We start from the raw sequence: 24750 nt of genomic DNA on the forward strand, positions 1-24750 counted from the left end.
AACAATTGCATTATATCTACTCTAAAAGCTTAGGGCAAGGCAAGCATGCTTATATCATCAATAAGACAAATTTGAGATGCATTAAAGTGATGCCTTTTTGACATGAGCTTTTCTTTTATAGATGTAAGTAGTCTTACATTTTACACTTAACAGATTTTACACTTAACAGATAAGTTTTATTCAGCATTTCAGTTTTCTCAGAAGGAATTAGTATATTGATATCTAGGTTTCACCAATATTTGTTGTGAAAATGTCCAAAGGCAGAAGAACGTTCCTTAGGTATATTGTGAGTATTCTGAAAACTAAATATTTGCCAAGTTTGATGACATTTGCTTTTAAAACTTATTCACACTAACATTTTATTTAGATATTGTTTGAAGTGTTTGTGATGCTTTACAAATGTCTTTTTTAGTGTGAAGATCGGAGTTGACTATTTTAAAGTTGGACGCCATGTGGATGCTATGAATGAATACAGTAAAGCTTTGGAAATAGACAAACAAAACGTGGAAGCGTTGGTAGCTCGTGGAGCATTGTAAGTGAATCATACATGGATTTTAAGGAATGTTTACCAGGTAAATGCGAACAAGATTTATGAGGAGCTTGTGAGATTCAGCCCTGTAACTTTGTTTCATGTCTCTAGATATGCGACAAAAGGAAGTTTGAACAAAGCAATAGAAGATTTTGAGCTTGCATTAGAAAACTGTCCAACTCACAGAAATGCAAGAAAATACCTCTGCCAGACACTTGTAGAGAGAGGAGGACAGTAAGTATCAGATTTTGTTTAATAATGGAGGTCTAATGTTCAACCAACCACTAAAAAATTTTGAACTTAACATAAGGAAATAGTTTCTTAAGCACTTGATTTAGAACACTCTTGGTTTCAATAAATAAATGGAAAAGTACAAGAGATTAGAAAAGAGTACAAATACTCTTTTCCTGGATAATATAATCAAAAGTTTTTGGTTTATGACTATACTATTTGTATAGTCATTCCTGTTTGTGATCACAAATTCCAAGTTAATTAAATTTTGCAATATTCGTTTATAATTCATAGGAACTTCTATTTAATGATTGGAGCAGCTTTTTACATTCCTACTAGGTGGATAACTAGTACCTACTTATATGTGGTTGTCTTATAGCCTCGTATTGATGTCTTTGAGCTGAGTGAATAGCAATACCCTGTAGTTACCTAAGCCAGAGATATTGTTCATCTTTGACTTGTCCTTTGTTTCCCATATCCAGTCTACTGACACAAAGGTGATCCCATTGTATTTGTTTTATAGTAATTTCTTTTTCCTTCTAAGAACCCAAAGCATTTTGCAACGTCTTTTGACTGCTCTGTGTCCAAACTTTCTCATTCTGGTGTTTCACAACCCAGACTTGTGAACTTCATCTAATGATTATGCTATTTATAGGCTCATTGTGATATATGTGTATGTTGGTATTTCCAAAGATTTCCAAAATTTTCTGTAGATAATTTTTCATAAACTACTAGGGAAAAAAAAGCCTGCTGGTAGAATTCTGTGCTAAAGTTCAAGATCATACTAAATTTGTGGACACCCATTTATCATGGGTTTTCGTGTATCACTGCAAAAATGTGCCAATATTGGACATATACCTTTTTACTAGTAGTGGATTTCTGTTTATGTGGTCTATGAAATAAATTACAGTAAAAAGCATATTATTTTGGTATTTTATTTTGGAAAATAATTTGCTAAGTGTGGCTTTTCCCTGATAAGCTCTCTCATATAAGCCTTTGACCTGTATGCATATTTGGATAGTTTTGTTGTTTTTACAAAAAAGCTAAATCTTTCTTTCAAATTTAGGTTAGAAGAAGAAGAAAAGTTTTTAAATGCTGAAAGTTACTATAAGAAAGCTTTGGCTTTGGATGAGACTTTTAAAGATGCAGATGATGCTTTGCAGAAACTTCATAAATATATGCAGGTGATTCCTTATTTCCTCTTAGAAATTTAGTGATATTTGAAATAATGCCCAAACTTAATTTTCTCCTAAGGAAAACTATTCTAGATTACTTAAGTAAGGCATTATGAAAAGTTTCTTTTTAGGTATAGTTTTTCCTAATTGGGTTTGACATTGCTTCGTAGTGCCTCTGTTTTTGTCCATAATCGAAAGTAAAAATAGCTATGAGAAAACTATTACCCAAATTTGGTATGTTGTTTTGAGAAATGTCCTTATAGGGAGCTTACCTGGTGGTTTTTAAATTATTGTTGCTACTATAATTGAACTAATTATAAAAACCTTTTTGAGACATATTTTAAATTGTCTTTTCCTGTAATACTGATGATGATGTTTTCTCATGCATTTTCTTCTGAATTGGACCATTGCTGCTGTGTCTGTGACATCTGGTGCTGCTCATCCCCATCCACAAACTGGAAAATGATTTCCTATGTAATCATGCATCCAACTGGGCTGTGCTATTTTTTTAAATGGTTTGTATTTGAACATGGTGATTCCTCCTTCACTTCACCTTAATGGAATGTCTTTATTTGAATTTTATTCGTAAAATGTGTCCTGTTTAAATTTTTCGATCTTTAAAAATAATTTTTATGTACTTTTTTTTTTTTTAACCTTTCTTGCACTCTGGGTCATGGGTACCACTGCAATGGCTTCCCCTTTTTTTATGGGATACCAACTGCAATATGGTCCTCAATGCTGTTCTGGCCATTTCAATGACTAATGCGAAACATCTGTATGACTAATTTTTTTATGTTAAAAAAATACTGTTTAATGCTGGCTCTGTGGTGATTTGGTTTTACTAAATTGGGTTTCTCGTTGGGGGTGGTCTTTTGAATACTGGGTTTTATATATTCTGCTATTTTTAACGTGTGGTTTTTTTCGATATCTGGGTTCTAAAAGAAATCTTTGGAATTAAGAGAAAAACAAGCTGAAAAGGAAGAAAAGCAGAAAACAAAGAAAATAGAAACAAGTGCAGAAAAGTTGCGTAAGCTCTTAAAAGAAGAGAAGAGGTAAACTATAATATTCAGTATTTTTAAACTTAAGGCAACTACTGAATTGAACCCAAAGTGCCATACTGGAGGTAAAGTAAATAAAAATATGAAAGTATTTCAAGTGATAATCAATGACTGTTAAGAATCTTTAGCAAATATGTGTTCCATGTATTTTCTTATTAAAGAGATGAAGTGGAATTTAAGGCTAAAATTCTACAAAAAAAAAAAAATCTTAGAATTAAAATACAGAATAAGTTACTTTAATTATATTTTAGGAAGAAATGTTTTAGAACTAGAGCAGTGGTTCTCAACTAGGGGTGGATTTATTCACCCGGGGACATTTGACAAGATCTGGAGACATTTTTGATTGCCATAACTGATAGGGTGCTACTGCATCTAGTGTATAATGGTCAGGGATGCTCTCAAACATTCTGTAATGCACAGGTCAGCTTCCACCCCCACCCCCAACAAAGAATTATTTGGCTGAAAATACCAGTAATCAGGTGAAGAAGAGGTAGCCAAATAAAAAATTTGAGTTCTCCTTTATGTGTTCAGTAGTCTTAAGTTTTTAAGGTAGTGTTGAAAAAAGTTTGTCTTTCAGAAATGATGGATTTGCTTACAATGATACCTGTCTGCAAGCATTTTTTCCCCCAAAAGTGCTTAATAGTAAAATTAGATCTTGTAGTAGCTGAGATTATTGTATCATTTATCTGAACCACAGCTTTTATAAAATCTTTAAAGGAAACAAATAGGGCCCACATCTTTATGAATAATTTAGAAACATTTTTGTACATACATGACAAATGAACTGTTTTTTTTAGGCTAAAGAAGAAAAGAAGAAAATCAACTTCTTCTTCAAGTGTTTCTTCTGCTGATGAATCAATGTCTTCATCATCCTCTTCCTCTTCTGGTCACAAAAGGCATAAGAAACATAAGAGGAACCGTTCAGAGTCTTCTCGCAGTTCCAGAAGGCATTCATCTAGGGCATCCTCAAATCAGATAGATCAGAATAGGAAAGATGAGTGCTACCCAGTTCCAGCTAATACTTCAGCATCTTTTCTTAACCATAAACAAGAAGTGGAGAAACTACTGGGGAAGCAGGATAGGTTACAGTATGAAAAGACACAGATAAAAGACAAAGATAGATGCCCTCTCTCTTCATCTTCACTTGAAATACCGGATGATTTTGGAGGTAGGTCTGAAGATCCAAGAGATTTTTATAATAGCTACAAAACCCAAGCAGGTAGTAGCAAAACAGAAAAGCCATATAAATCAGAAAGACATTTTTCCAGTAGAAGAAATTCCTCAGATTCCTTCTGTAGGAATTCAGAGGACAAGATTTATGGTTATAGGAGATTTGAAAAGGATATAGAGGGAAGAAAAGAGCACTGTAGAAGGTGGGAACCGGGTTCTGTGAGGCATTCTACCTCACCAGCAAGCTCAGAATACTCTTGGAAGTCAGTTGAGAAATACAAAAAATATGCTCATTCTGGATCACGTGATTTCAGTAGACATGAGCAAAGATACCGTTTAAATACAAATCAAGGAGAATATGAAAGAGAGGACAATTATGGGGAGGATATCAAAACAGAGGTTCCAGAAGAAGATGCACTAAGTAGCAAAGAACACTCAGAAAGCAGTGTTAAGAAAAATTTACCTCAGAATTTACTGAATATATTTAATCAGATAGCTGAATTTGAAAAAGAAAAAGGAAATAAGTCAAAAAATTAATACACCAAGGCTATCGGCACTATTACACAAAATGCCATTTAGTGCGGTTTTTGGTTGTATTAGTCATAACAGTTCAGTGCAGAAATCTCTGCTCCTAAAATTATTTGTAGAGATGACAGGAAACAAATGCTTTTAAGTTTTTCTCAAATTTTGTTTCAGTTGTAGGTCCCTTGTCATAGCTTGGTTTTTAGACTTTATGTGTTTATGTACAGTATATTACTCTGACAGTTTGAATTTCTTCACCTAAAGATAATTCTCTGAAAGTACTGTTTCTTCATTCTATTGCGGTATATGAGAATTCCTGGGTGCATCTTATTCTGCTGTTTGAGAGAAAAATTTGTGCATTGAACACTTGAATCATTTTTATAAAAATTGATTTCATTTTCTTTTCTGTTAAATTAAAAATCGTCAGCTTTTGAAAGATTACATGTTCGAATGTTTCTTGAACACTATATTTATCAGTTTAAATATTACATTTTTTGCCCAATTTTTTTTTTAATTTTTTAATGGTAGATTATATGTCTTAATTTTCCTCTAAAGCCCAGTTTGATTAAAAGTGGTTTGTGAACAGTCATTGGCTTCCACCCAGCATAAGTGTCTTAGGAATAAGATCATAAAAGTTGAATAGGAGCCCATTTTGCTTATTTCTCACCTCATTGCTAGCATAGCCATAAAAAGCTTTTTAACTTTAAATATTTGCAAGGCCCTTAGGGCCTGTATTCCAGGCAAGGGTAAATCAGAAAAGAAAAAAATCCTTTTAGCAAAAACGTAGCGGTAGCAGAGAAGCACACTGTAAATCTGGCTTTGCTTTAGGGAAAGAAAACTGGGAAACTCTCCTAGTGTTGCAGATGTTCAGTCCAGAAGGCACTAGGCATGTTTTTAAATCTGACCTGCATTTCTTCTTACCACCTCCTGTGCCTTGATGCTTCTCTGATGACCCCTTTCTCAGAGTCTGAATAAATAACTAGACCAACTAGAGCCTGGTTTTACTAAGAATAAATTCCAGCAGCTAGAGCTGAAGAACAAAGAGACTTGGATTATAAAGATCCTCCCCAAATTGCTGAAAATAGTGTGGTATATTCTTTGGGAGATAGAGATAGGAGTCATAGGTACTGGGTTTATGATGTCATTAGAGTTTGCAGTTTAAGATTCTCCAAGCTGTAAATTACAATGGGCTTTAGATACTGTCACACACAATGACACTAGATAAGTGGGTGGGTAGCTGAGTATCTACAGAGGTCTAAGTGAGGGAGAATAATAGAGGAAGAAGAGACTTATTCCCTGTTCTGTCTTGGAGTTCTTGCCAACAGTAAAATGTCCAGGCCTTAAGTACTGGGTGTGTAGTATTTGTGTCTATCAAACTCCAGTAATGAGAGCCTAGTGAAAAATCTGAAATTTCTTTTGCAAATGGGACAGTGAAAAGAAACCCTGGTCAAGAGCAATAGATAATGGTGGTAGAAATCGGCTAGTCAATCAAAGCATTAGTCTTTGCACCAAGAAGCTTCTTTAAGAAATTCATCTTAAAAAGAGTCCTTAATTCTATGTATTAATAGCTCCAGTATCATCTTTACATAGTCGTGTTTATAAAGAGTGAAAACTACGTCTTGGCATAGCCTTTGACCTTTTGGAATCCCTGGTTCAGCTTAAAATTTTAAACACAACATTAAAAAAATTTTTTTTCCTTAATTCATATAAATTTAAGGGGTACACATGCATTTTTGTTACATGGATCTATCGTGTAGTGGTGAAGTCTGGGCTTCTAGTGTAACCATCACCTAAATGATGTACATTGTACCCATTTCATAATTTCTCATCCCTCACCCCCCTGCCAACCTACCAATATTGGTGTAGGCACATTCATGATTCAGACCTCAAAAGTGCAAGCAAGAGGGGCTGAGTACAGTCACTCATGCCTGTAATCCCAGCACTTGAGGCTGAGGGAGGAGGATTGCTTGAGGCTAGAAGTTTGAGACTGGCCTGGGCAACGCAGCATGACTCCATCCAAATAAGTTGGGTGTGGTGGTGCATGCCTGTAGTCCCAGCTATGCGGGAGGATCACTTGAGCCCAGGAGTTCGAGGCTGCAGTGAGCTCTGATTGTGCCACTGCACTCCAACTTGGGTGACAGCCAGACTGGTGTCTTAAACACAACAAAAACAAAATGGGACTTAAGTGAGCTACGAAGTTCTTGCACAGCAAAAGAAATAACACAGTGAACAGACAACCTGCAGAATGGGACAAAATGTATAAACTATGCATCAGGCAGGGGACTCATCCAGAATTTACAAGGAATTCGACAAACCAAATCACCCTATCCAAAAGTGAGCAGAAAACATGAATAGGTATTTTTCAAAAGAAGAGATAAAAATGGCCAAGAAGCGTATGAAATAATACTCAACATCACAAATTAGAGAAATGCAAATTAAAACCAAATGAGATGTCTGTCATCAGTCAGAATGGCTATTACACCCCATTCAATGTAAGAGAATAGCACCTTATCCTGTAGGCTGCCTGGATTTATTAGGTAGGTGCAAAAGTAATTGCAGTTTATGCCATATTAAGCAGAGTATACAAACCAATTTCTAAGGAAGCTTATCACAGCAAAAATTATTGGGGATTTACATTGTCAAGAACAGCGACATCTTCAGTAATTTTTCTCAAGATCATATATTGCCATATCTTGGTCTCCATAAGCAGATGAAGCATGACTTTTAGATATGAGGATAAGTGTCCAGATTTGGCGATAGGTTGATCCCCTGTCGCACCATTTGTCATTACTACACTGAAGTTAGAACTGTTATTTAAGGATTAAATGTAGATTTGTATGCTGGCCCAAGAACCAAACCATTCCACAAATTCTGTGCTAAGCTCCAGGTGGCAACTCAGTAAGTAGAAGTTGTTATACAGTGCAATTTCTGTGTGTCAAGCCCTGTGCATCTTTTTTATATTATCAAATTCAGTAAACTTGTAGGTAACTTTCTGTGTCTATAGTATAAATGAGGAAAACAGAGAAGTAACTATCCAAGGTTACAGAGCTAGTAAGATACAACCTCTGCCTTCATAGAAGAGTGTTTAATATTACTTCAAGTTTTAAGTAATTCCCAAACTAGCATAGGGCTGACAATAAGAACTTTGATGAGCAAAGTGACTTTAATTAGTTTTTAGGTCTTATAAATCTCATGCATTAGAGCAGTACTTTAGCCAAAAGTTTTATTACCTAGCTTTTTTTTTTTGCCCACCTTATTCTTTGGACTTTGCTATGCCTTTTTCCTATTTCTAAAACAACAAAAAATAATCAGAACTATTCACTACCACTACTGCTTTTCAGAAAGAAGTACAAACAACAGTTCTAAAATAATGACAGTCATAATGAGCATTTTTTTCCCAAGGTTTGAAGGAGACACATGTACATTCATGAATTCTAATACATTTATTTAAAATCCAGTTTTATAATATTCCACACTCTATTCCAAGAGTACAAAGTGTTGGGCACATGTTATAATGAAGTGTTAACTGGAAAAACTACTACATTTGGCAGTCTACCTCCAACTGTAAATGAAATTTCTATTGCAAATCAAATCATACCTAGCTTTCATTAAATTGTTTATTAAATCAAGAAAATTTCAAAATTCTTTATACTTGGTTGGCTGTATCTGAAAGCAAATCTTTAATGTGTTTGATTTATTTCAAGGTCAGAAGTGATTTTTATAAATTTAAGCTACATTTTAAAATTGATATACAGTGTTTCTCTTACCGGTTTTTTTTTTGGGGGGGGGTAGGGGTTGATGCTATTTTTTGGTTAAAAATTATAGCAAAAGAAGAAACTGCCTTTAACAATTTTTCTCCCCAAAAGTCTGAGAAATGGTTACTTTGAATAAAGAAAACCTAATTTTGGTGTCTTGTAGAGTAAATGAGATTTTCACATTGCAATACGCTCATAATAGTACAGTAAATCTTTAGAAATTTCTTCTTGAAAGATTGTTACATTAGAAGTGAGTGTAGTTTCATGAAATAATGAAGCAAACTATTTTCTAACACTACGAACATCAAAATTACAGTGAAATACAGCATTTTTCCTATGCTTGTATAACATGTAGCCTTGTCAAGAATCTGCTATTAATGTTTTTCTTCAGTATGAAGAAAACAGTAGAGAAAATGAGAACATTCCTTTTTTTTTTAAACTATCAGTTTTTACACTTAACACTAAGTTTTTACACTTTCCACTAGATAAAATGTGTTGGGTCGTTTTGTATTTTAAAGTATATTTTTGTTGTTGTGTTTACAACTTTTTCAGAAGAGATTAAAATGTTTATTTGCTGCTCTTTTTGCTCTTACCATTACTAGAGCTACTACTAGCACTAGATGGCCTAGAAGGGCTGCCTACTAGTGAAGAGGAGGCCGGGAATTTAAGCTCCAATACTTTAATTGAAGACTGAGAAGTAGATGTACTTGTACTCCTAGATGACCTAGAAGAAAAACCAGAATTATAAATTTAATGCAAAGTTTATATTTTAGTATAGACCCTCTCATTACTGGCAAAAGGTACCATAATTCCATAACTAAAGAGATCAAAAAAGTACATATTAATAGTGTTAAGTTTTTAAATGACCATCAATAGATATCAAACAATTTAAACGGGAAAAGAAAGATGAACATAGATGAGTTTCAAACCAGTAGAAAAGTAGTTTAATAAGTATGTTCCTACATGGTAAAAATGCTTTGAACTGTAATCAGTTTTTTAGAGTTGGAATCATTAAGCATTGAAAGTTTCCAAGACAGAGGAAAGAGGGCCAAGAGGATTTGGTGCTGGCAAAAATAATTAAAATGATACCTTTTGTAATTTAAGCTGAAGAGAAGAGAGAAGCATATTGATGGATAAAATGGTGGGGTCATTTGAAAAACAACTAGCTATATAATTCTGAAAAAAGTTTTAAATATATATTTTATGAAAGTACAGGGATGTTCAGTTATATAGAAACCGATTTTTATACTTAAATGAAACACTGTTTTTCTAGGGGCCTCTTCATGAAATTTTTACCTGGACTAAGGAATAGTAATTTAATAAGTAGCTGCTGAATGCAGGAGATTGTGAATTCTAAAATCAGGATCATTATTAATAAATTTTTGTCAGCAAAGCACAAGAATGTTGGCTTAAGCATCTGGTGATAGAATTCTGGATAACAACTGCAGAAGAAAAAAAAGGGGTTTCCTTTTGAGCAAAATAAAGCTTCATAAAGTCAAATCCTGATTATGTAAAATACCAGTGTGGTTTGAATCACAAAAATCATATTCTATACGTCTGTACATCTAAGCTGCCCTTATATGTTTTTTAAAAAATTCCCCCAACTTGGGGGTTCACCCCCAAATGCTAGATGTAGCCCCCAAATTTATTTCTGTTTTATCCTACTGAAATAGCTCATAGTCACAGAGCACTTGGGCTATACTGGAAATAGTGACATCAGCAGAAGTCAGAAGGAAATTCTTGTTCTGCTGACTGTTTCTGCATCTAATCTATATGATGCTGACTGGTGAGATGTCTGAGAGCGAAAAGAACACTGGCAGTGAGTGCATGGGCCTGTCTAACAGCTGCGGTGATGTAGAAGTGGCTGGAATCACTTAGTGTACAGCTGTGAGAGTTAAGCAGATTTTTTTTTAACCGTCCACTTACCTTGCTGATAGTAGTGAAGTATGTGAAGGAGATCTAGAACTCTGACGACTGCCTTTTGTGCTAGCTGTAGGTAGTTCTAACCCACTCTGGAGGAATATTCAATAGCAATCATTAGTACTACTTACTGTTTTTTTGAAGAGAAATATTTTTAATTAGCTTTCACTTCATGATGAATGTCATGAAAGTTTTTATTTTCATGAAGTTTTTAAGAAATATTTAATAGAAGGTGCTGTATTACCTGTTGAAAGTATGTTTGAAGGATAATACGGATCTCAGTATTTTCTTCTATGATATCAACTAACATTTCATCAATAACCTTGTGAAACTGTTTCATTTCACGAAGTTTGATGTCTTGTTCTTCCAGTGTTTCATCTTTTGTGTCTTTCAAAAGACGGATTTCCTTTGTGAGTTTTGCACACTGTTGGTAAATAATAGTCAATTATTCTATAAACCTGTTTACCAGAATTTAATATTTTGAAATTAAATTTAAATTTTTTTTTAAATTTAAATGAAGGAGGATTTGGGACTTCAAAAATGTAATATGACAGGTCAGGTTTTAAAAGATACCAATACCTGTTTGGTCACTCTTTCTAATTTTGGCTTCTGCTCCTCTGTTTCTTTACTTAGTTGAAATGAATAAGCCTGCTTCTCTGACAACTTTTCTTTGACATTATTTGCTAAATGTTCTATAACATCTAATGTATTTTCCATGCTCTGTAGAAAAAATATTAACATGTATTTTTAGAATCAGAAATTGACTTTTATAACTTGTCATTTATCAAGTATTCATTTAATTTTAATTCATTTATTTTTGTACATAATATATATTATTTCTGTTGATGTACCTCTTAATGACGTCTTGGTCAATGATGAACTGCATATATGATGGTGGTCCCATAAGATTATAATGGAGCTGAAAAATTCCTGTTACCTAGCGACATTGTAATGTGGCACAATACATTACTCATGAGTTTGTGGTGATGCCTGGTGTAAACAAACCTGCATTGCCAGTCATATAAAAGTCTAGCACATACAATTATGTACAGTGCATAATACTTGATAGTGATAATAAAAGATATTACTTATTTATGTATTTACTATACAATATACTTTTATTATTTTACAGTGTACTCCTATTTATTTAAAAAGTTAACTATAAAACAGCCTCAGGCAGGTCCTTCAGGAGATATTCCAGAAGAGGGCATTGTTATCATAGATGACAGCTCCATTCATGTTACTGAGCCTGAAGACCTTCAAGTGGGACAAGATATGGAGGTGGAAGACAGTGGTATTGATGATCCTGACCACGGGTAGGCTTAGGTTTATGTGTATGTATGTGTCTTAGTTTTTAACAAAAAAGTTAAAAAGTAAAAAAATTAAAAATAGAAAAACGCTTAGAGAATAAGGATATAAAGAATATTTTTGTGCAGTTGAACAATGAGTGCTTAAGCTAAGTGTCATCACAAAAGAGTAAATTTTACAAAATTAAAAATGTTTAAAGTTAAAAAGCTCTAGTAAGCTAAGGTCAATTATTATTGAAGAAATAAAATTATTTTTATGAATTTACTGTAGCCTAAGTGTACATTGTTTATCATGTCTACAGTAGTGTACAGCAATTAGGCCTTCACATTCTCTCACCACTCAGTCACTGACTCACCCAGAGCAGCTTCCAGTCCTTCAAGTTCCATTTATGGTAAGTGCCCTGTACAGGTGTACCATTTTTTTAATCCATTATACCATATTTTTATTGTACCTTTTCTATGTTTAGATTTGTTTAGATACACAAGTACCATTGTGTTACAGTGGCCTATAGTACTCAGTACAGTAACACACTTTACAAGCTTATAGTCTAGGAACAATAGGCTATACCATCTAGGTTTGTGTAAGTACACTCTTACGATGTTCACACAGTGACAAAATCGCCCAAGGATGCATTCGTCAGAACACATTCCCATTGTTATGCAATGCATGACTGTATAACGGTTTTATGGATTAAATTTTGTATGTAATTCAACTGGAAAGTATTTTTATGGTATTTTGGAAAAAATAAAACTGACAATTGAAATCATGGAATCTGCAAAGATTCACAGTATCTCTTCTTCTGCTTTATTAGTAAAATCAATGTTTAGCGCCTGCTTACAAGGCACATTTTTTTTTTTATTATACTTTAAGTTTTAGGGTACATGTGCACAACATGCAGGTTTGTTACATATGTATATATGTGCCATGTTGGTGTGCTGCACCCATTAACTCGTCATTTAACATTAGGTATATCTCCTAATGCTATCCCTTCCCCCTCCCCCCACCCCACAACAGGCCCTGGTGTGTGATGATCCCCTTCCTGGGTCCATGTGTTCTTGTTCAATTCCCACCTATGAGTGAGAACATGCGGTGTTTGGTTTTTTGTCCTTGCGATAGTTTGCTGAGAATGATGGTTTCCAGCTTCATCCATGTCCCTACAAAGGACATGAACTCATCCTTTTTTATGGCTGCATAGTATTCCATGGTGTATATGTGCCACATTTTCTTAATCTAGTCTATCATTGTTGGACATTTGGGTTGGTTCCAAGTCTTTGCTATTGTGAATAGACAAGGCACATTCTTTTATCTTTCAGTGATTTGCCTTAGTAACTACTTTCTACTAGATTATTATTTTTTCTTTCATACTATTTTGTTTTAAGGAGCAATCTTAATGTGATCTTTAAGAAATTAAAGTTCATTAAAGGGTTAATGGGTAGATCATAATAACCATGATCTACCAACTAATAACAAGTAATCGTCAGGGCTTACCGCTGGGATTTTAACTAATTTACCTAAGACTCTGAGCACTTGTTTTTGTCTCCTTTAAATGAGACCGTTATCTCTTACTATCTACTTCCCTAAAAGAGATTCTAAATAACTGTCTTCTTGGTGGAAGAGCAAGAGAATAGAAGTAGCAGTAATGATAGTTGACTTTTATTGAAGGCGTATTACTAAAATGCCTGTAAAATTTACCTGGATGTCTTCTTGAAGTTCTCTGATTTGTCTTTGTTTGTATCTGTATTTTTCATCAACAGCTCTTTTTTGTTCTTCTAGTTGAATTTTTAGCTCATACTCATCACCTGAAATGTAGAACATTTTTAGTTTAAAATTTCAACATATTATGTAGAAATCAATTTTAAAGTATTATGTAAATTGCACCAATATTTTTGTTATTAAAGGTTAAATTTTTTATATCCACTTGTAGAAAAACACTATGGGCATGTAGTAGCCATTTCTTGTTTTGTCAACATAGAGCAGCAATATGCTGCCATTTTTTTTCAGTTTTTGAATTAATTACCCTAGAGAGGTGATATGCCATACAGATCCTGAACTAATAATGGAAGTAACACCCTAGAAAACCACTTAGCAAAAAAATGGCGTGGGGGGAGGAAAGAAAAGGGATTAGTTTTTCTGACCCAATCTAACATAGCATACTTTTGTTATTCCTCATGTCTCACGGTGTTCCTTTTAACTATACACTCGTCACTGTATATATGTATAAAAAAAATTTAACTCGTACATACTAGATGGAGTCACTTTTTTAAAAGATTGCTTATAGTTGTTGTTACAGCTGTTCAGTACTTGAAGGGTATTTTCTAGAGCGTAGATTTCTTTTTCAGCTTTGTTGATCTTGGCATCCAAACAGTCACCTTCCCTTTGAAGTTCTTCTTTTTCTTGAGCAGCCTATGAAGTACAGAATAGAACTGGTTGAATAAAAGCATTTACTGTGGGAAGAAATGCCTATTGGCTGTCTTTGGGGCAGAAAATAGTTGACTTGTGACAGTAACAGTTTATCTCATGGCCTACATACAGCACCAAGCATTTATTTCTTGCACTTGATTTACAGTGAAAGCCCAAATTATCAGGCCTTCAAAATATGGCACATAGGATACAGAATTCAAAACCGTGATGGAAATGTAGTAACTAACCAAAGCTTATATAAAAATTTCCAACAAAAATTGCCAAAGAGTTAATCAAGTATAAATATTACTGGGAAGGAAGGGAGGGAGGTTTGATAATAGATATTAAATCAGAAGAATGTTTCTGACCTGAAAGAGGTTCAGGAACACTTTATTTCAAACTTTAGGAGTAAAAGAGGTAAAATGGCATGTATTTTGCCACAATTTTAAAAATAATTTTTTAAAAAAAAGATCATTGTAATAAATGTGGCTGAAAAAGATGAAGTCCATGAATTGCTAAAGACCAAAATTATTTCCTCTAAAAGTGGACATACTCAGTGACTTTCTACCAGGGTAATGCTGTCACTGGGCTAAGCGGTTCTCTAGAGCTGTACCTAAACAATTCCAAAGAACGTCCTAAAGGTTGACATAGATAGTATGCATATATATACATATATGTGTGTATATATATGCAAGAAAATTTTTAGTCAAAATCACTAATAATTTCATTTTAATTTATTCAGTTCTTAGATGTATGTATTTAAACCTGAATGTAGTCAATTAGAAATATAAAGTTTTTTCTGATTATTTTTATTTGTAAAAATTTATGGAGTACAAGTATATTTTGTTACATGGGTATATTGTGTAGTGGTGACTAGTGTACTACCCGTCGTTGGAATACTGTACATTGTACCCATTAAGTAATTTCTCATTATTCATGTCCCTCTGATACCTCCACCATGCTTCTGAGTCTTCCGTGTCTATCACTCCACACTCTACCTCCATGTGTACACGTTATTTAGCTCCCACATATAAGTGAGAACATATGGTATTTGTTTTTTTGTGCCTGAGTTGTTTCTCTTAAGATAATGGCCTCCAGTTATATCATGTTGCTGTAAAAGACAGGATTTCATTCTTTTTTATGTCTGGATAGTATTTCATTGTGCATATATACCACATTTTCTTGATCCAGTCATCCATCAATGGACACTTCAGTTGAATCCACATCTTTGCTATTTTAAATAGTGCTGCAATAAACATAGGAGCAGAGGTATCTTTTTGATTTAATGATTTCTATTCTTTTGTGTAGATACCAGGTAGTAGGACTGCTGGATCAAAAGGTAGTTCTATTTTTAGTTATCTGAGAAATCTTCATTCTGTTTTCCATAGAGGTTGTGTTAATTTACATTCACACCAACAATGTATAACCATTCATTTTTCTCCATATCCACACCAACATCTCTTGTTTTCTGTCTTTCTAATGGCCATTCTGATTGTTGGCTTTAATTTACATTTCTCTAATGATTAGTGATGATGAGCATTTTTTCATATGCTTGTTGGCCATTTGTTTGTCTTCTTTTGAAAAATGTTTATTCATGTCCTTAGCCCACTTTTTTTTCTTCCAACTTTTAGGTTCAAGGGCTACATGTGCAGGATTGTTACATGGGTAAATTGTGTGTCGTGGAGGTTTGGTGTACAGATTTTTTTGTCACAGGTAATAAGCATACTTTCCCCAGTGTATGTTCTTGTCAGTTTTGTCCAAGATCAGTTAGCTGTATGTGGGTCTATTTCTGGGTTCTCTTTTCTGTTCCATTGATCTTTGTGTCTCATTTTATACCAGTACCATTGATGTTTTGGTTACTATAGCCTTGTGGTATAATTTGAAGTCAGATGATGTAATCCCTCCAGCTTTGTTCTTTTTGCTCAGGATTACTTTGATTATTTGGGTTTTTGTGTTGCATGTGAATTTTAGGATTGTTCTAATTCTGTGAAAAATGAAATTGGTATTTTGATAGGGGTTGCATTGAATCTGTAGATTCCTTTGGGCCCCATGGTCATTTTACCAATATTAATTCTTCCAATCCATGAGAATATAATGTTTTTACCTTTGTGTCATCTATAATTTCTTTCATCAGTGTTTTGTAGTTTTCCTTATAGAGATCTTTTACCTCCTTGGTTAAATACATTTCTAGGTACTGTTTTTGTATCTATTATAAATGGAATTACCTTCTTCATTTGGTTCTCAGCTATACCATTATTAGTGTATAGAAGTGCTACTGATTTTTGTACGTTGATTTTGTATCCTGAAACTGCTGAATTCATTTATCCAATCTAAGATTTTTTTGGTGGAGTTCTTAGGGCTTTCTAGATGTAAGATCATATCATGTGAACACAGATAATTTAACTTCCTCTTTTCCTATTTGAAAGACTTTTATTTATTTCTCTTGCCTGACTGCTGTGGTTAGGACTTCCAGTACTATCTTGAATAGGAGTGGTGAAAGTGGGCATCCTTGTCTTGTTCTAATTCTCAGGGGAAATGCCTTCAGCTCTTCCCCCATTCGGTATGATGTTGGCTGTGGGTTTGTCATAGATGGCATCTATTATTTTGAGGTATGTTCCTTCTATGCCTTGGTTTATGTAGGGTTTTGTCATGAAGGAATGCTGAATTTTATCACATTGCTTTATCTGCATCTATTGAGATGATTATATGATTTTTGTCTTTAATTTTGTTTATGTGATGTATCATATTTATTAAGTTGCATATACTAAACCATTCTTTCATCCCTGGATAAAACCCCCTTCATCATGGTGTATTATCTTTCTGATGTGCTGTTGGACTCAGTTTGCTAGTATTTTGCTGGAGATTTTTGTGTCTGTGGTCTATGTTCATCAGGAATATTGATCTAGCATTTTCTTTTTTGTGTTGTGTCCTTGTCTGGTTTTGGTATCAGTGTGATACTGGCCTTATAGAATGAGTTAGGGAGAATTCCCTCCTCCCCAATATTTTGGAACAGTTTCAGGAGAATTTGTATTAGTTCTTCTTTGTATGCTTGGTAGAATTTAGCTGTTACTACATCTTACCCTGGGCCTTTTTTTTTGTTGTTTGGAGATTTTTTTTTATTATTATTATGGATTCATTCTTGCTATTTATATTATTGGTTTATTCAGGATTTTTGTTTCTTCCTGGTTCAACCTTGGGAGGTTGTATTATATGTTTCCAGAAATTTATCTGTTTCCAGGAATCCATTTCCTCTAGGTTTTATAATTTATAAGTTAGTATAGTCCCTGATGATCTTTCATATTTCTGTAGTTCGGTTGTAACGTCTCCTTTTTGTTTTCTGATTTTGTTTGCTTGGATCTCTGTTCTTGATTAGCTAGCAGTTTATCAATTTTGTTTGTCATTTGAGGAACAAACTTTAATTTCGTTGATCATTTGTAAATTTTTTTGTCTCTATTTCATTTAGTTTTGCTCTGATCTGTTATTGCTTTTGTTCTGCTAACTTTGGTGTTTTTTTTTTTTTCGTATTTTGCTAATTCCTTGAGGTGCAGTGTTAGGTTGTTAATTGATGACCTTTCTACATTTTTGATATATGCATTTAATGCTATAAACATCCCCCTTAGCATTCCTTTTGCTCTATCCCACAGGTTTTGGTATGTTGTGTATCCATTTTCATTCACTTCAAAATTTTTTTCAATTTCCATCCTGATCTCTTTGTTAACCCAGTGATCATTTAGGAGCATATTGTTTAATTTCCATATATCTGTAAAGTGCCCAAAGCTTTCTGAGCATTGATTCCCGGTTTTTCACTCCAGTGTGGTCTGAGAAGATTTTTTTTTTAATTTTTTTGAGACTTGTTTTCCGGCCTAATATATGGTTTGTCTTGAAGATGTTCCACGTGCTTATGAAAAGAAGGTATATTATGCAGTCGTTGGGTAGAATGTTCTGTAGATGTCTGTTAACGTGCATTTGGTCTAAAGCCCGATTTAAGTCCAATGTTTCTTTGTTGATTTTCTGTCTTGATAATCTGCCTAGTGCTGTCAGTGGGGTGTTGACCCACCATTATTGTCTTGCTGTCTGTTTCTTTATTTCAGTCTGGTAATGCTTGTTTTATGAATCTAGGTGCTGCAGTGTTGTGCATATATATTTAGGATTGTTATATCCTTTTGCGAAGTAATCCCTTTATCATTGTATAATAACCTTCTTTGTCTTCTTTTACTGTTTTGATTTAATATCTCTTTTATCTAATATAAGTAAAGCTACTCCTACTTGCTTTTGGTTTCCATGGAATGTCTTTTTCTACCCCTTTACTTTCAGTATATATGTCTTTACCAATAAGGTGAGTTTCATATAAGCAGCATATTGTTGGATCACAGTTTTTATCCATTCCACCATCTATATGTTTTAATTGGGTCATTTGATCCATTTACATTCAAACTTATATTGATATGTATGATTTTGTTCCTGTCATATTTTCAATTGTTACCTAGTTGGTTTATAAATTATTTCTTTTTTTTCTCTGTGTGGTCATCTGTTTTGATAGAATTCTGTTATGTTGCCAGTGATTCCTTTCTCTTCCTCTTTTGTGTGTTTGTTTTATAAGACCTTTGAGTCCTATACTTTTGTGTGTTTTCATGATGGTGAATACTGACATTTTGTTTCCATTTTAAAACTCCTTTGAGCATTTCTTAGAGGACCAGTCTAGTGGTGAAGAATTCCCTTAGTGTTTGCTTTGCTGGGTATTTCTTCTTCCTTTATGAAGCTTATTCTTGCTGGATATAAAATTGGGGGCTGACAGGTGTTTTTTTGTTTTATTTTGTTCTGTTTTTGTTTTTGTTTTCCTTTTAGTGCTTTGAAAATTCTGTCCCATTCTTTTCTGTCCTGTAAGATTTCTGCTGAGAAGTCTGCTGTTACTCTGATGGGGTTTCCTTTATAGGTGACTAGATGCTTTTCTCTTGCTAATTTTAACTTTTCTCTTGCAGTTACACCTTGACTTTAGACATTCTGATTACAATACACCATGATGAGGTATTGTTTTGAAATGTATTTTCCTGGGGATTGCTGGGCCTCTTGTGTCTGGATGTCTAACTCTCTTACTAGACTTGAGATGTTTTCATCAATTATTTCCTTAAATGGGCTTTCTAAACTTATTTCTTTCTCTTACCCCTCAGGCATAACTGATAATTTGTAAGTTCAGTCACTTTACTAGTTCCAAACATCTTGAAGGCCTTGTTCATTCTTTTTTATTCTTTTTTTTTTAATTTGTCTGACTGGATTATTTTAAAAGACCTGTCTTCAAGGTCTGAGATTCTCTCTGTTGCTTGTCTAGTCTATTATTGACTTTTTCTTTCGCTTGTGTAGTCTATTTTTGAGTTCTTTTTTTTTTTTTTTTTTTAGTCCTTGGTGAATTTTTTGCTCATACCCTGAATTGATTTCTGATTTCTTTGTATTGGTTTTCAGATTTCCCTTGCATCTAATTGAACTTCTATCAATATTTTGAATTTTTCATCTGGCATTTCAAGGATTTCTTTTTGAGTGGGATCTATTGCTGAACAGTTGTCATATGGTGGGTCACATTTCCTTGCTTTTTCATGGTACCTGTGTCCTTCCATTGATAGATGCATATCTCATGTAACAGTTGCTTCTGCTAATTTTTTGAAATTGCTTTCCTAGGAGAGGATTTTCTCCTGAAGAAGTACATATGTAGTTGGTGCTTTGATGTGGGGTGCCTGTGGTAGTGTGGTCTTTGTATGATTTCTTAGGCAGTACACAGGGTCAGTGGTATCTGTGATTTCCTCAGTGACTTAAGGTATGGTTATTAGGTGAGCTTTGGTGAAGTTTTGCGGGGGTCTAGGATGCCAGGTAAGCCTGTCTTTGGGCCCCATTGGTGGCAGTGGTGGGCTGACTGTATCTATTCTTAGGCCAGAGAGTAGCTTATACTGTCACTGGTGTTAATGGGTCCTGGAAGGCTGATTCTTGGGCCTCTGAGTAGCTTGCTCAGATGTTGGTAGTGGAAATGGTGGGCCCGACATGTAGGCAGGTTTTCAGGCCCCTGGGCAGCTGGTGTGATGCAGGTAATGGCAGTAGCGGTGGTGGTAAAGCAACTCACTGGAACCCAGAAGGTCCATACTGGTGTTGCTGGTAGCTGCAATGGGTTGGACATGCTGGTCCTCTGGCCTGTTGGTAGTGCATGTGAGTGGGTGTCAGCTGTGTTGGTATTGGTAGGTTGAGTTGCCCCAACTTCAGGCTCTAGCAGGACTGATCATGTGCCAACAGTGATGCACTGGGTTGGTAAATATCTGGGCCCCTGGATGGCATACTTGAGTACTTGGGGGATGGGTTTGGGCTAGCAGACTAGTCCTCAGGCCCCTTGGTAGTACCTTTAAGGAGGTTCTGGCTGTGACAGTCAAAGGTGGGGTGGTTCCCAGGACACTGGCAGAATACTCAGGTATGGGCTGTGGTGGCTGTGCTGCATGCCTGCCACCAGGGAGGGTGCAACCTTTCTCGGGTGGAACAGCATGGGTAAGAAGCTGTAGGAAGTCCCACAGCAGCCATAGTGGGACAGCAGGAATCGTCACCAGAGTACATGGGAGTGCCTGGTCTCTTTTCTCCCTCCTTGGATCGGAGACAGCTGCGGCAATGTCAGCCTGCACTTGGCCCAAATGTGGGGCACGGTGTAGCATTAAACTCTCCAAATGGTGCTGGCTGTGGCCTTGCAACCAGAGAGTGCAGGGTTCCTCTCAGGTGAGGTGCTCAGGTGGGTAAGAAGTTGTGAGGAGTGCAGTCTTCTCACACCTCCGTCTCACAACAGCCAGTAGCAAGGTTGTGGGAATTGTCTTAGGGGTGCACTGGAGTGCTTGGTCACCCCTCTCCCACCTTGGACAGGTGGTAGCTGCAGTAGTGTTTCAAGGCACAGCCCAGCATTAAATTCTCAAAATGGCAAAATCCTAAATCAAGAAACAGAATCCATTACATTGAAAAACAGACTTATATTGAAAAAACAAAAATTAACTTCTCATTGGCAAGGTTTTTCCCAGCAGTGAAAATGCTATGGGCCCATGGCCAGAGAGGTTGTGGTTCCTCTCAGGTGATTTACATGGGTAGGAAGCTGTGGGGAGTGCAGTCTGCTTATGTGTCACTTTCACAGCAGCCTGCAGCAGGGCAGGGGGAATTGTAAAGATAAGTTTTATTAGTAACATTTCCATTCTTAACATTTTCACTGGCATTTGTTTTATTGTGCTTCAGAACATTAGTTACACATATTTTGTGATAAGTATTACATAATTTTAAAAGTTTAGCAAAAAAAATTATAGAAATTATATCTAATTCCTTTGAGTCTCAAATTGGTAACCCCATTTCATTTGAAATATAATAGTATAGTGGAAGAACGAGCTGGGATGAGCCAAACAGATTTTAGTTGTGGACTACTGGGTCAGTTTCTTCATTTTTCAAATGAAGGAGTTGAATTTGTTCATTTTATGCAAATTCCTGATATAATTCCATGTATAGCTTGAAGTTCTAAAATTCTGATTCCATTCACTTCTAAATCAGAGATGATATATCTCTCAAAAGTCTGTCCAACATTTTCAAGTAACTTAATTGGACAGTTTCATTAAATTGCAGTCAGAACTAGACTGTTTCCTTATAAAGACTAAGAGGAACTTGGAAATGAGATTTGAAAAATACTAGTCCTTCATTGGTTACTAATTATATTTTTCAGTTTGGCCTTTAAGGGTTAGATATTATAAGGTACTAGAGTTGATGAAAAAGCCATGTATGTCCCATAGAACAAAGACCAAAGACAGGAGCTTACTACAAGACCAAAGACAGGAGCTATGGGTTGAGCTGTGTCCCTTATAAGAAGATATGTTGATGTCCCAACCTGTGGTACCCCAGAAGGTGACCTTATTTGGAAATAGGGTCTTTGCAGATATAGTCAAGTTAAATTGAGGTCATTAGGTTGGTCCTAATCTGATATAACTGGTGTCCTTATTAAAATGGGAAATTTGGACAGAGGGAAAACTATATGAAGAGACACAGGAAGGAACACCATGTAAAGATGAAGGCAGATTTCAGGGTGATGCATTTACAAACTAAGGAACACCAAAGATTGTCAGCAGACCACCAGAAGTTAGGAGAGAGGCATAGAACAGGTTATTCTTCATAGCCTTCAGAAGAAACCAACCCTATCAACACCTTCATCTTGGACTTCTAGACTCCAGATGTATGAGATATACATTTCCTTTTTTTTTTTTCTTTTTTTGAGATGGAGTCTCACTCTGTCGCCCAGGCTGGAGTGCAGTGGTGCGATCTTGGCTCACTGCAAGCTCCGCCTCCCGGGTTCACACCATTCTCCTGCCTCAGCCTCCTGAGTAGCTGGGACTACAGGCACCCACCACCACACCCGGCTAATTTTTTGTATTTTTACTAGAGACGGGCTTTCACCGTGTTAGCCAGGATGGTCTCGATCTCCTGACATTGTGATCCGCCCGCCTCGGCCTCCCAGAGTTCTGGGATTACAGGCTTGAGCTACTGAGCCCGGCCTGAGACATGTATTTCTGTTGTTTAAACCATCTAGTTTATTGCATTTTGTTACAGCAGCCCTAAGAAACTAATAAAAAGGGTCAACAAGCTTTGTCTGTAAAGGGCCAAATAGTAATTAGACTTTATGGGCCATTTAGTCTGTCAAAACTACTTCATTCTGTCATTGTAGCATGTAAGCAGCCATAAACAATATATAAATGAATAAGTGTATGTCTTTTGTCTTTCAGTACTTATTTACAAAACAAGTGGTGGGCAGCATTTGGCTGGAGTGCATAGTTTACTGAGGCCTCATCCACAACATTCAGAAAACACAACAGCGGTTAGCATTGTAATCAAATTCCTGTTACCCACAGCCATAAACATAATATATGTATCCATCAGGAGAGATCCCTTTGTAGATAACATAAGAAGAATAAGGGAAGGGAAAAAATTTTGAATTGACTAAATTTAAATCCTAAATCTACTACATCAACAAACAGAATCCACTACATTGAAAAACAGACTTACATTGAAAAAACAAAACTTAACTTCTAATTGGCAAGGTTTTTCCCAGCAGTGAAAATGCCAAGGTACTATTTTCAAATAGTTAGTTAAAAATTCTTATACAAATATGAAATGAACATTTATTAAAGGTTTTATTCAACTTGTTAATGAAGAGCCAGTAAGATATTTAGACTATTTCAAAGAAGAATATGAAAACAGATTTTATATTACAGACATGTCGAATCAGAAATGCTGAAATGAATTTGCTGGTAGATGCAAAGCATATTAATATATTTTAGTGTAATAAACTTCAATGCTTGGGTTATCTTTTCTACAGAGCAGAGTTGTATTTCTACTGGCCAAAATTTACATTGTTACCAGCAAGAATCACTTGTCTTACTATCAGTTGTCTGCAAATTATCATCTATACCTACAGAGTTGTAAAATAAGTTAGTTAATAGAGAGTTGAAGGTGTGCACTCCTATATAATACCTTGGAGGGCCCACTAGAAAATGCCAACACTTTGGTATCACGATGCACTGGCATCATTGCACCCATGGTTTGCTTTTCTCTATTTTTCAGGCTGTAATTTTTCCTGATATAAGCTAGACTGAGTTTAGTTATTATTTAAGTTTCATTTTTACACATCTAAGACTTGTGAAGTGTTATCAGTAAAAAGCGTAAACATGCTATATAACCAAGAAAAAAAAAAAAGTGAATAACTGCGTGGCAAGCTGTGGATCCCAGAGAAGATGGAAGATAGGAAATATGGCATCAGGACATTGAGAAAGTAACTGATAGCCTCAATTCATTTAACATAATCATTATTCTCATATTTATCCAGCACTTTCACTGTAAACAGAAGGAATATTCTTTCTTCATATAAAACTTGCCTGTGTTCCTGTGAGTTAGGTTAATCAGCATCATCACAGTAATAATAATAACTAACATTTACTGAGGACTCATTTTGTGCCAGACACCGTCCCAAGGGCTTTACATGTATTTTCTCTTTTCTCCCAATAAAAGTAACAATATTACCCTCTTCATTTTCCAAATGAGTTTCCAATGAGGAAACTTATGCCTCACATGGTTAAGTAACTTATTCCTGGTTACCTACCTAAGCAGTGGTAGGATATGGACGAAGGCACACTTAACACCAGTACTTTTAGGTAACCCATCACACCACTTGTTAGAGAAACTTAATTGGAATTGCAACATCTCCCTATTTCCCAACACCTAAAAAATTAGAGCCTACCCTTTATCCTTCGGGAATTTTTAAAACCTGAGAGGAGAAAAGTCCTGTTTGGGCAGAAGCCTGAGGTATTACAGACTGACAAGTTATAAGAAAACTTTTGAGAGCTGGGACTGATTTCTCATAGGGAAGGCAGAATTTCAAGCAAAGTGACAGGCATACCATACTTGCTGTATTTGTTAGGGGCAGATTTGAAGAAGAGCTACAGGAGAAAATTTGGCCAATTAAGTTGGTAGAAGTCACAGGGAGAGAGCATCCACAAGAGCCCTTCTCTGAAGGTGTGAACTGGAAGATCATCTCACCCTTATTCATGTATGGTACAGGGAAATGAGTCAAAGTTCCAAGTTCCATCCCTTGTTTGAAGCATTTTGAGTAATTTCCTAGACCTTTCTGTAAAGGAAATTAC

General features: G+C 35.4%; 2 protein-coding genes across 6 annotated transcripts in view; one reads left to right on the forward strand and one right to left on the reverse strand.

The window, feature by feature from the left end:
- Positions 1-12447, forward strand: part of TTC14 (tetratricopeptide repeat domain 14) — a 16198-nt gene extending 3751 nt beyond the window's left edge. For 2 of the 5 annotated variants that reach the window (XM_009239578.4, XM_054553040.1), the window contains 5 exons: positions 413-532; positions 641-763; positions 1827-1944; positions 2878-2987; positions 3791-5126. In XM_009239578.4, the coding sequence (XP_009237853.2) occupies positions 413-532; positions 641-763; positions 1827-1944; positions 2878-2987; positions 3791-4700 (1381 nt within the window). In that variant the 3' untranslated portion in view covers positions 4701-5126. Of the gene's footprint in view, positions 1-412; positions 533-640; positions 764-1826; positions 2451-2877; positions 2994-3790; positions 5127-11492 lie in introns of those variants that run through there. The other 3 variants (XM_054553039.2, XM_002814320.6, XR_010139315.1) reach the window with 3 other exon arrangements.
- CCDC39 (coiled-coil domain 39 molecular ruler complex subunit) overlaps positions 3627-24750 on the reverse strand; it is a 76151-nt gene continuing 55027 nt past the window's right edge. The window contains exons 15-20 of the mRNA XM_002814333.4: positions 13912-14071; positions 13361-13467; positions 10940-11080; positions 10605-10784; positions 10367-10452; positions 3627-9164 (exon numbers count right to left, since the gene is read on the reverse strand). Coding sequence (XP_002814379.2) covers positions 9008-9164; positions 10367-10452; positions 10605-10784; positions 10940-11080; positions 13361-13467; positions 13912-14071 — 831 coding nt within the window. The 3' untranslated portion in view covers positions 3627-9007. The remainder of the gene's footprint in view (positions 9165-10366; positions 10453-10604; positions 10785-10939; positions 11081-13360; positions 13468-13911; positions 14072-24750) is intronic.

This window comes from Pongo abelii, chromosome 2, assembly GCF_028885655.2.
Source record: "Pongo abelii isolate AG06213 chromosome 2, NHGRI_mPonAbe1-v2.0_pri, whole genome shotgun sequence".
NCBI lineage: Eukaryota > Metazoa > Chordata > Mammalia > Primates > Hominidae > Pongo > Pongo abelii.